General features: G+C 30.9%; 1 protein-coding gene across 2 annotated transcripts in view; it reads right to left on the reverse strand.

Annotated features, from left to right (window-relative positions):
* Positions 1-597: 597 nt before the first annotated feature.
* The window catches only part of LOC145243546 (ribosome-releasing factor 2, mitochondrial-like), a 110,340-nt gene continuing 97,236 nt past the window's right edge, over positions 598-13,701 (reverse strand). For both annotated transcript variants that reach the window (XM_080106524.1, XM_080106525.1), the window contains exons 7-8: positions 12,550-12,716; positions 598-1,099 (exon numbers count right to left, since the gene is read on the reverse strand). In XM_080106524.1, coding sequence (XP_079962650.1) covers positions 839-1,099; positions 12,550-12,716 — 428 coding nt within the window. In that variant the 3' untranslated portion in view covers positions 598-838. The remainder of the gene's footprint in view (positions 1,100-12,549; positions 12,717-13,701) is intronic.

Raw genomic sequence — 13,701 nt, forward strand, 5'->3', positions numbered from 1 at the left:
CCCATCCATTCCTAATCCTAGTTATCACACCTGTTCACCAACAGTCTCACTAAAATAACAAAAATTTTGAACAATCTTAATAACTTTGTCATCCATACATATTTTCTGAGTTTACATTCATCGCTATTGTCTTACACTTCTTGCACACAAACTAGTTGTTCTCTCTTGACCTATAATTCCATTGTACTTCTAGTGTATCCAATACAGAAAATGTATCTGATCACTTTACTATAAACTGAGGAATTTTTATCTTTGCAACCACTGGTCAACACTTTTGTCTTGGTGGCATTCACCATTAGGGTTTTGCATTCTTTCAAGTTTTGAATTTGACAAGGGAACTTTCTATTGTTTCACCAGTTGTCAGCATCATGGCATCTCTTCTGGGCAACAAATGTAGAACTTCCTGTTCAATATCCTCAAGACACTCTCATTGAAACATCAAAGCTTTCACTAAATGTGCTGTTAATTTTAACATGACTTTGGCCATTTCTATAAATTGCTTGAATAACCTTCACTAACAAGTTGTTTGCCCATCAGGCAACATCTATTGGAACTCTCTCAATAGATTTCTCCAGATCTACAAAAGCAAAATACAGGTTTGGTTTTTTTTTTTTTTTTTTTAATGAAACTTCTACATTTGTCTTAAGATAAATATAGCAGGATCTATTAAATTCAATATAAATAAGTTAATTTTCTTAAATTATTTAATACTATGATTTAATAATGTTCATTGTTTAAAAAAAAAGTATTAAAGTGCATAAAAATTTCTTTCTTGAAAATCAGATGTAAAAGAAACTGTTGCAAATACTTTCTTGTATTTGTTTTATCAAAATAAAGGTTACAAAAATCCCGTAGCTTCTTGAATGACTTTGTTTTGTTGAACAGAGGATAATGATTCGTAATGTGAGAGTTCAAGGGAAAATGTGGCCATCCCAGAGGAGATTTTCCGAAGGGCTGTAGAATACTCCATCAATTCAGAAATTGGGGTTGTTGCATTAATAACTTGCAAGTTCTGCCAGGATTGAATTGATCTGATTTTACTTCTTCTTTGCGCAAGATCCTCAAGAATACTTGGTAGATATAGTTCTCCACAGGTAACCTAAAGGAAAATAAAATGAAAATTACATATAATATAAAGCTGAACGTCTGTGTGTGTGTCTGATCATGAATAGGCTCCTATATGGTTGACTATTATAGAAAACTGATCACATATAATGATAGAAGATGTATCGAGACACAAGAATCGGTATGTTTGATCTGGCGTAATGATGATTCATTAAAATTGTGGCGTCTGCGTACGCGCATGGTCCACAAAGTATGGAAATAAAAAATTTAAAAATTAAAAAAAAAAAAACGTTTACAAGTGTTTTTGATATAGATGTAATAATACTTTGATAAGTATGTTTTAACTTAAATAAGGATGGTATAATAAAATTGTGGGGTCTGCATTTGCACCTGGCCTCCATAGAATGGAAATAGGCACAAGCTTTAATAAAGACTTTTCATATCTATCTGCGTAAGTATACTTTGATAATTATGTTTCAGTTTGAAGAAATATGGTATAATAAAATTATGGGGTGCTCGTTCGCACCTGACCTCCATAGGATGGAAATATGTCACAAAGTTTAACAAGGTTTTTTTTATATAGATCCACAGAATATTGTGATAAGTGCTTCAGTGTGAATAGGTATGGTATAATAAATTATGGGGTTTATCTATTTTATTTTTACTTTCATCATATTTTGCTTTGGTTTTAATACCTCCAAATTCGAAGCTATCTCTTTACAACCCTTCTTTTTCATCCTATCATACTTTCATAAATCAGAGTCCATTTTCTGTAGGCTGTTTTTGAACCAAGTCAACGACGGGTACTTTTGCTAGTATATATATATATATATATATATATACTAGATTACCCGTGACCCGTTTGGTCAGTATGTTATATTAGCTATGGAATTCATGTATGAGCGTAACACTTTTTTTTTGTTGATATAACAGAAACATTTCTATGAAAGTATATTAAAATGAAAAAAGAATATAGATAGATTTCTATGAATCGTTCTGTTAGATTATTTTTGAAAAAATTTTTTTTACAGTTACTGAATTATAAGTGGTTGGCCATACTTATAGGTAAATGTGCACTGAACAGATACCATAATACTTATTATAGTTAAATTCAAATTTTGATATATCTGCTTTTTTTTTTCTTTTTTTTTAAAACATCGTTCATTTCTGTATTACGTTTAAGTTATTTTAAACCCCACTCTTCCCATGTTAAATAATTTTGAAATAATAACGTTAATATTTCAGTACGCAGGTCATGTACGCATGCGCAACCGGATGTCGTAAACCGGAAAGTGGGTTACATACATCGTTACAAGGTTATTTGAGCTTTATAATTATATAGATATATAAATTTACAGTTTTACAGTTTTTTATATTTAAATTTAATTCAGAAAAATACAACTTTTCAAAACAAAAATTTATTATTTGAACAAAGAAAACAATATTCAAAGTAATTTCTTAATCCATGGATTTTTGATGTGGACTCATCTCCTCAGAGGAAGTCATTAATCAAATATTAAATCTGGTTTGATAGAAAATGTTATTAGGTTCCAGATTGGTTGAAGATTTTCCCATTGCAGGTAAATTCCAATTCTGTTCGATGGATCATTCAGAGTAATAGGCAATAAAAATAATATACATATATTTATGTAGTAAGTTATGAAAATAAACTACACAGAGATGTCCACGTTTTACCCCCACTCCTGTACCATCTGTCAAGAATTATCAAGCTAAAATGAAATGCGATGCCTCTGTGTAACTTAATTGCCATGAATATATTTTCATAACTTACTATCTATCTCTGTTATCAAATGGGACCCTATGTTAGCAAGCAAGCAGTTTTAGCTAGTATATAGATATAGATGTTAGTAACAGTTTTAGCTAGTATATAGATATAGATATTAGTAACAAGCCCGACTTTTTAGTTTGAGAGTCACTGCGTTCAAAACCTGTCATGAAACAATTGCAGATAGTTGATGTGAAAGGAAAGGGATCACAGAGTATTTTGATTATATGATAAATTATATCACTTTATTTATGCATGGATAGAAAACTGAAGTGAAAAACAAATCCTAAAAATTGTCACATTGAACTAAACAAAAATGGCACAATAAACTAAACAAAAATGACACAATAACTAAAAAAAATTATCACAATAAACTAAAAAAAATTGTCACAATAAACTAAAAAAATTGTCACAATAAGCTAAAAAAAATTGTCACAATAAACTAAAAAAATTGTCACAAATTAAAAAAGTCACAATAAACTAAAAAAATTGTCACAAACTAAAAAAATTGTCACAAACTAAAAAAATTGTCACAATAAACTAAAAAATTATCACAATAAACTAAAAAAATGTCACAATAATAAACTAAAAAGTCACAATAAACAAAAAAATTGTCACAATAAACTAAAAAAATTGTCAAAAACTAAAAAAATGTCAATAAACTAAAAAATGTCACAAACTAAAAAAATTGTCACAATAAACTAAAAAAATTGTCACAAACTAAAAAAATTGTCACAAACTAAAAAAATGTCACAAACTAAAAAAAATGATCACAATAAACTAAAAAAAGTCACAATAATAAACTAAAAAAATTGTCACAATAATAAACTAAAAAAATTGTCACAATAAACTAAAAAAATTGTCACAATAAACTAAAAAATGTCACAATAATAAACTAAAAAAATGTCACAAAAACTAAAAAATTGTCACAAATTAAAAAAGTCACAATAAATTTTAAAAAAATTGTCATAATAAACTAAAAAAAATGTCACAATAAACTAAATAAAATTGTCACAAACTGAAAAAATTGTCACAATAAACTAAAAAAATTGTCACAATAAACTAAAAAAATTGTCACAATAAACTAAAAAAATTGTCACAAACAACAAATATGTCACAATAAACTAAAAAAATGTCACAAACTAAAAAAATATCACAATAAACTAAAAAATGTCACAATAAACTAAAAATATGTCACAATAAACTAAAAAAATGTCAGAATCAACTAAAAAAATGTCAGAATCAACTAAAAAAATGTGACAAACTAAAAAAAAATGTAACAATAAACTAAAATAAATTGTCACAATGAACTAAAAAAATGTCACGTGGGCCATATTTTCGAAAAACAATCTTCACATTTAAAAAAAAAAAAATGAAATAAAATAAGAGGTACTTTTTGTAAGAGAAAAGTTTCAGATTTTTTACATTATGGGTGATTTGCAAAACAAAGTTTTAAAACTTCTAATCACAAATGATATTCATTTTCATGTTTTTAATAGTTTCACATATGATATTCATTGTCATGCTTTTAATAGTTTCACATGATATATATTTTCACGCTTCTAATAGTTTCATATATGATATCCATTTTTGTGCTTCTAATAGTTTTACATATGATATTCATTTTTGTGCTTCGAATAGTTTCGCATATTATATTCATTTTCGTGCTATTAATATTTTTACATATGATATTCATTTTCATTCTTTTAATAGTTTTACATAGGGTATTCATTTTCATGCTTTTCATAGTTTTACATATGATATCCATTTTCATGCTTTTAATAGTTTTACATATGATATTCATTTTCATGCTTTTAATAGTTTTACATATTTTTTCATTTGCGCTTTTAATAGTTTTACATGATATTCATTTACGTGCTTTTAATAGTTTTACATATGATATCCATTTTCATGCTTTTAATAGTTTTACATATGATATTCATTTTCATGCTTTTAATAGTTTTACATATGATATTCATTTTCATGCTTTTAATAGTTTTACATATGATATTCATTTTCATGCTTTTAATAGTTTTACATATGATATTCATTTTCATGCTTTTAATAGTTTTACATATTATATTCATTTTTATGCTTTTAATAGTTTTACATATGATATCCATTTTCATGCTTTTAATAGTTTTACATATATTCATTTTCATGCTTTTAATAGTTTTACATATTATATTAATTTTTATGCTTTTAATAGTTTTACATATGATATCCATTTTCATGCTTTTAATAGTTTTACATATGATATCCATTTTCATGCTTTTAATAGTTTTACATATGATATTCATTTTTATGCTTTTAATAGTTTTACATATGATATTCATTTTTATGCTTTTAATAGTTTTACACATTATATTCATTTTCATGCTTTTAATAGTTTTACATATGATATTCATTTTCATGCTTTTAATAGTTTCACATATGATATTCATTTTCATTCTTTTAATAGTTTTACATATTATATTCATTTTTATGCTTTTAATAGTTTCACATATGATATTCATTTTCATTCTTTTAATAGTTTTACATATGATATTCATTTTCATGCTTTTAATAGTTTTACACATTATATTCATTTTCATGCTTTTAATAGTTTTACATATGATATTCATTTTCATGCTTTTAATAGTTTTACATATGATATTCATTTTTATGCTTTTAATAGTTTTACATATGATATTCATTTTCATGCTTTTAATAGTTTTACACATTATATTCATTTTCATGCTTTTAATAGTTTTACACATTATATTCATTTTCATGCTTTTAATAGTTTTACATATGATATCCATTTTCATGCTTTTAACACAGCGGAACAGTGTGCAATGAGACAACTGAATGGTTCAAAACTGCTATTGAAGCATATGTTCCCGCACAGAAATACTATAGCAAGCCCCACTCTCCCCAATGGTTTACTTCTGCTTGTGCAGCTGCCATTTGTCAAAGGCAGCATACGTTCCGCAGATTCAACCGACATAAGTCCAGCTCAAATAAACAGAAGTTTATAGAAGCTAGAAATAATTGTAAGAGAGTGATAGACACAGCTAAGACAGATTACTCTGAAACCACCAGAAAGCGCATCGAAGCACAGAAATTAGGAACCTGGGATTTTTGGAAAATCTACAACAGCGTAGTTAATAATGGACAGTCAATTATTCCCCCACTAACAAACAATCATGAGGTTGCTTGCACGGCAACTGACAAGGCTAATCTGCTTGCCAGTCGGTTTGCCTCAAACTCCACACTGAACTCGGTACACCACTCACTCCCTGATTTTCCTCTGCGAACAGACGCCACACCTGACGATTTGAAAATCACCCCTTCTCAGGTACATGCTATTATAAAAAAACCTAGACACCTCAAAAGCATGTGGACCAGATCTCATCCCGGCTGTGCTATTAACAAAATACTCTGCCAAGGTTGCTCCAGTTCTGTCCAAACTTTACAATAAATGCCTTAACGAATCTTGTTTTCCCGACTGCTGGAAAACCGCCTCTGTGGTACCAGTCTTCAAGAATTCTGGTGAAAGAACTGACCCACTAAATTATCGCCCCATTAGCCTCCTCCCGCTTTTCGCCAAAATATTTGAGTCCTTAGTTAATCAAGCCCTAGTCCAGCACCTAACAACTGCTAAACTCCTGACTGACAAACAATATGGATTCAGGCAAGCCCGTTCAACAGCAGATATCTTAACTGTAGTTTCTGAACGTATATACCGTTCTATGGATAAAACAGGGGAGGGTAGAGCGGTGGCCCTTGATATATCTAAGGCTTTTGACAGGGTATGGCACGATGGTCTTCTAAGGAAAATTAGATCATATCGAATCACTGGAAGAATTCATAATGTAATAAAATCCTTCTTAAGTAATAGAAAAATCAAAGTTGTCCTCGACGGACATACATCCAAACAATATGACATAAATGCGGGAGTACCTCAGGGGTCTATCCTTGGACCTCTATTGTTCCTGATATTCATAAACGACCTCCCTGATAATATTGTTTTGGAGATGGGTATATTTGCCGATGACACCACTCTCTATAACAGATATGAGGGGAAAACAAATGAACACATATCCAAGGAAATGGCAGAAACACTAGAGGACGACCTCCAATCCGTAGTGGAATGGGGACAAAAATGGTTGGTCACATTCAATGCTGCTAAGACTAAGCTTGTTTCCTTCAATAACTACAAGAAACCTTCTCTACCACCAATAGCAATGGCCAAGAACACATTGCCTGAAAGTACTTCTTTTAAACTCCTCGGCCTAACGTTTACAGGGAATATGAACTGGAATAGATACATTGAGAGCATTGCCAAGGCTGCTACAAGGAAGGTTGGCTCACTCTACCGTGCTAGAAAACTACTTACGTCTGCCAGTATCCTATACCTCTATAAGGCAACCATTCGCCCATGTATGGAGTACTGTTGTCACATCTGGGCTGGTGCATCTGCTGCTTGTCTCTCGCTCCTGGACAGGGTTCAAAAAAGAGTCGCCAACCTGATAGGTCCTGACCTGTCATCTAGGCTTCAACCTCTGTCCCATCGACGAGATGTTGCATCCCTCTGCCTGTTCTACAAATACTTTAATGGTGAATGCTCTGACGAACTGCAAACACTTGTACCTCCCCGATGTAACTACCCCCGACAAACCCGACAAGCTACTAAGTCTCATCCCTTTACAGTAGAGATCCCTAGGTGCAAGAAAGCCTTTTACTCCAATAGTTTCTTCCCCAGAACCGCGGGTCTTTGGAACTCCCTTCCGGGATTCTGCTTTCCCAACTGCAATGATATGCAGAAGTTCAAGTGTAATGTTAACAAACATCTTTCTACTCTTCTCTCTTCATAATGACCCCACTAATTAATTCCCTAATAGTAGCCCCCTGCTTCAAAGTGGCACTGTGCCTTGTTTGGGGTGAAAATTGAATAAAAAAAAAAAAAAAAAAAAAAATAGTTTTACATATTATATTCATTTTCATGCTTCTAATAGTTTCACATATTATATTCATTTTCATGCTTTTAATAGTTTTAAATATTATATTTATTTTCATGCTTTTAATAGGGGTAGGCTATAGAAACAAAATTTTTCAAATAAATGCCAAAAGTGGCTTATTACCTTCATTTATATGTAAATAGATGGGAACAAGTGATTTTTTTTAAAACGGGTCAAAATTGGAGGGTCGCTGGCCCCAAACGTGATTTGACCGCATCAACGCGTGAAAATGGCCCAAATTTCACCCCCGAACACACTTAATCACTTATTGAAAGCCACAGGGTGCATTTTTTGACTATAAATGCATTTGTATCATTAAATCTAGCATTCCCATTGGCTATCCCACAAGTATAGGGCTTTTTAGGGTATCTCAGAGTCCAAAATGGGTCAAAATTACCCCAAAATTAGCCAAAAATGGTCGGAAATCACGGATTTTCCAAAATGCACCTCCCAAGCCACACAGGGTGCAATTTTTGACCATAAATGGCTCTATATCATTAAATCTAACATTCTCACTGGCTATCCCACCTACATAGGGCTTTTCAAGGTATCTTAAGGGTCCAAAATGGATCAAATTTACCCAAAAATTAGCCAAAAATGAACGAAAATCACGGATAATCCCCAAAATGCAGGTATTATATCTCATCGGACTCCTATAAACACTCCTGTATGGCTTTTTACAATTGGAAGACTGAAATAACCACCCTGTTATCTTATCCATTTGTATTTAGGGTATTTAGAGATCTTTGGGGGATGTAAAAAGGGTCAAAACAATCCAAAAATGACAAAATTACGCTTTACGGTACATAACATATGAATCATTAGTTCATTCATCAATGATACTTTTTAGAAACATCGTAACTTTACTACATCAACTTCTCAGAAAGTAATTAATTGTAAATTGAACATTGAATGTCAATAAAATGCTGTCCAAGAAGAGTCTAAATTCATATTGTTCTCAGTTACCCCAAAATTGATGAAAATGGCCCTCGATTCGCTATTTCTCGATTTGTAACCAATATATTGAATAACTTGATAAAAGGTATGAGTAATTAGCAAAGGAATTATTTTGTTATTTCAAGACACAACTTCACTTCACATTACTTTAAAATCATTCAACAGTAAAATATCAATATAATGCATTAAAGAGCTCGTCAATCACATCATTATTCTCTAGCACAAATACTGGTTTTCGTCTAGGAATTTGCTAGAGCTATTTTGATTGACTCCTGGAAATTCCGTGCACCAGTTCGCAGATTGTAAGTGACATGTGTTTGGGTGGCGATCTCGGTACATGGGACAGTGCTACGGATTGTACTCGATCTGTTTAATGAGTAGTTCAAATTGTTTGAGGTATCATGCTCTGGTCACTTATATCCTCCACTTCAAATTGATCATCGTCCAAATCCAAACGATTGTGCAGTTCTTGCTCTGCCAGAAACCGTTCATGTTCCATATCGACGTGGAAAGTGTCAATGAGCCATTTGCGAGAGAGAGACTTTTGATCGACAAAGAATCTTCGTTCATGTACATCAAATTCATCAGGATTCACATCTTTTGAAAGTATATTGAGAAGGACATGGTGCTCTCGTTTCCATTTAATCATATTCACAGGTCTGGAACCCTTTGCTTTGTAGACATCTTTGTCGTAAATTTTTAGCGATCGATCAAGTTTATGTTTTATCCCAGGTATTGTAACATAACGAACATCACTTCCAAAGGCTTTCTGCCACAATTGTAGTAATAGCAAGGAGAACTGGTGAATATGATTTTTCTGTGTTGTGGTACCATATTTGGCAGCATGATGTTGCACAGCTTGAACACATTCAGCCTCAGTTGGAAGAGAATCAAACAGAAGATAAGTCCAATCGTCGTAATTATAATCTTCGTCAATCTGCCCTGCTATACCAGCCATGTTCATTGCATTTTACTAACTGAAAAAGAAAGCAAAGTTCAATCAAATTCACAATTAATGCAATGCAATGTTATCGTGTCTATTTAAAGATGCCATTGCATTGTTACAGAAAGAAAACATTTCCTTATTTCGTAATTTTCCATCTATAACTCAAATTAAGCCACTTTTTGACAACTATGTTGATTCTTAGGGACTTTTTGACTCTCTTTGGCTAAATCGGCCATATTTAGCCCCTTTTAAAGGTCCTTATACCCCTCATTAACAGTGCAAAAGTTAGGAGAGTGCCTGCTTCAAGCATTTCCCAACAGTTTCTGCCATGTAGAGGTGTTTTTGGGCCCATGGGAGATGCATTTTGGAAAATCCGTGATTTCCGACCATTTTTGGCTAATTTTGACCCATTTTGGACTCTGAGATACCCTAAAAAACCCTATACTTGTAGGATAGCCAATGGGAATGTTAGATTTAATGATACAAATGCATTTATAGTCAAAAAATGCACCCTGTGGCTTTCAATAAGTGATTAAGTGTGTTCGGGGGCGAAATTTGGGCCATTTTCATGCGTCAACATGGTCAAATCACGTTTGGGGCCAGCGACCCTCCAATTTTGACCCGTTTTGAACAAAATCACTTGTTCCCATCTATTTACATATAAATGAAGGTAATAAGCCACTTTTGGCATTTATTTGAAAAATTTTGTTTCTATAGCCTACCCCTACTTTTAATAGTTTTACATATTATATTCATTTTCATGCTTTTAATAGTTTTACATATGATATCCATTTTCATGCTTTTAATAGTTTTACATATTATATTCATTTTTATGCTTTTAATAGTTTTACATATTATATTCATTTTTATGCTTTTAATAGTTTTACAAATGATATTCATTTTCATGCTTTTAATAGTTTCACATATTATATTCATTTTTATGCTTTTAATAGTTTTACATATGATATCCATTTTCATGCTTTTAATAGTTTTACATATGATATCCATTTTCATGCTTTTAATAGTTTTACATATGATATCCATTTTCATGCTTTTAATAGTTTTACGTGTGATATTTTTACTCATCCTATAATTTTACATATTATTCCTATCTGACACTTCTAATAATCTCACATGTAATTTCCCAGCATACTTTCACTGGAAACTCTGTGTCTTAGTCTCAGGGTCATTGCAGTAGATCCAGCTTTCATTGCAGGTCCCCAGAGCATCAAGAACTATGGAATCTCAATTGATCAGCTCGACCATCTCTGCTGTCATGACAACATCTTTCTTTCTGATCTTCTTTGAGCAGCTTTGGACAGACTTTGTGCAATCTTCTGCATCTTCAGTTCCTCATGAATAATTGCATATACAGTTCCCACACTGACATCAAACTGCTCACTTATTGTCTCCATAGACACACGACAGTCCTTATCCATGAAATTCTTTATTTGGCCAATCAACTCTGGTGTTCTGACTTCCTTACTCCTCTCACAAACTCGCTGTCTTACTGAACCTCCTGTGCCACTCAAAAACTGATGCTTCATTCATGCAAGATAGTCCAAAAATAGTTTGAAGCATTCCATACATTTCTGTGAAATTTTTTCCACGTTTAAAACAGAATTTTATTGCATATATTTCTTCTAAAGTGTCCTCATGTCAACATTGCATTTTTTAAATTCACCAGCTGTGACAATCAAGCTTTAGTAGTGTATTGCAATTCCTGCTAAAGCTGTTAATTTGAACCTGAAATCATAAAAATTGGTCACTCATCTCATAAGATGTATAGCAATAACATTAAATTTTCAACAGTCTATGACTATTTTAAATGTATGTCCAAAAAGTCAGCAAACTTATTAAAAGCAGAGTGAAAATAGATATTACATGTGAATATATAAGGGGAGTGAAAACAGATATTACATGTGTTATTATTAGAAGAGTGAAAATGGATATCATATGTGAAATTATCATAAAAGTGAAATTTATATAACGTGAAATTATGACCATGTGAAAAAGCTTAGAAGAGTACAAATGGATATCATGAATGAAATTATTAGAAAGGAAAGTCGATATATACAAAATTATTAAAATCTTGAAATTATTGAAGTGTGAAAATGGATATTGTATTTAAAATTATTAGAAAAGTACAAATGATATCATGTAGAAATTATTTGAAGAGTGAAAATAATATAAGGTGAAATCATAAAAGGCATAAATATTTTCATTTTATATTAATCATTATGTTTGGTTAATTCTGTTATTTTGTTTAAGAGATTTTAATTTCTTCATATTTTAAGAGGAAAAGATATCCTCATATGTCAATATCATTGTCAAAAAATTAGAAGAGTGAAATTGGATATCATATATGAAATTATTAGAAAAGTGAAACTTTTAGAACAGTGCAAATGGATAGCACATGAAATTAGAAAAGTGAAAATAGATATTATATGTAAAATTATTAGAACAGTGAAAATGGATATCACATGTGAGAATATTAGAAGTGCAGAAATAAATATCATATATGAAGAATGAAAATGGATATCATATGTGAAATTAGTAGCTAAAACTTTATTTTATGTTCACAAAATTTGTTTGTTAAAGCCTTTTTGAACTAAAAGATGCGTGATTTTTATGCATAAAAAAAAGAACAAAATCATAAAAGACTCAACCCAATATTTGGTAGAATGACCAATATGGAAATAGAATCGACGAAAAAGAATAAAATTTTACAAAAATGTTCTTTTATTTGTTCAACAAATGAATGAGTTTTCACAGCCTTTTCTATCTCATACCTGAACATTCATAATGGGTTCCATTAGAAGAGTTGAAGCTTCTTGAAGGGCTTTTTGCATGGCACTCATTGCACAAGCACTAATCATTGGCAATGAAGTTCCACGGCTAATGACACAATCATGAAGAAACACAGACACATGAATGACAGGAAAGTTCAACACAGGGCCTGAAATAAAAATGTTTCATCTAATTAAACAAAGTTTAGTTTCCTTAATAATTGGCTTAATAGGTCAATTAGAATATCTTAAAAAAGAGTGGAATTGCAACCATTAAGGTTTGTTTAAAGCATCTCAGCAAATAAAATCGCTTAAAAACTGTATTAAAAAATGTAAACATTTTTATGGAATTTAAAAGAGAAAAGATAATAGTCGTTTTTGATGAAGGTCAAATCATTTTGTTTTATTGCATAGAAAAAAAAAAGCCGAAAGTCTGGAGAATTGTTAGAAGAGGAAATATATGAAATTTTTAAGTGCAAATGTGTCATAAAAACATTATTTGTGTAACTTTTGGAAAATTAAAGTTGGGTATAGGGTCATAAAAAATTAACTTAGTTTTGTAGAATATTCATTGGGCGATACAAACAAATTGTTCCAAACGTGAGCAAAATGAGATTTATAACAAACAAAAAAAAAGAAGCTTTTTTTTTTCATCTCAAATAATAAAATATACAAATAATCTACCGAGATTTTACGAATGTTTCTTTTCCGTATTTCATTTTTTTTTACTTTTATTTTTCTGTATATTACTTTTTTAAGAATTCTAATATAAACAAAACAATATAAAATGAAGATAATAAAAAAAACATGTACGTTTTTAGCATCCCAAATTTTTAAAACGATTATTTTAATTGTATTTTCATTGCAAGTTGAAATCGTTTTCAAACAAAAAACAAAACAAATATTTTTCTAATGTAAACCAAAAACAAAATAAAAAAAACTACTTGCTCACTTTATAAATTTAAAAAAATATTTTGTATTTTTTTAAAACCTAACCCAGCATAGTTTCCCTCCTAAAAAGAAATCAGAATCTACTTTTTTTTTGGCTTATACGTTTCAACGGCCTTTAGAGATAATATAAAAGAAGGAATTTAACATTTAAGAGTGGGGGATTACTTTCCTAACATATGATTAGCACTTATTGGCCATGTAGTG

The sequence above is a fragment of the Euprymna scolopes genome, chromosome 22, assembly GCF_053919585.1.
Source record: "Euprymna scolopes isolate OS-2025 chromosome 22, ASM5391958v1, whole genome shotgun sequence".
Classification (NCBI taxonomy): Eukaryota; Metazoa; Mollusca; class Cephalopoda; order Sepiida; family Sepiolidae; genus Euprymna; species Euprymna scolopes.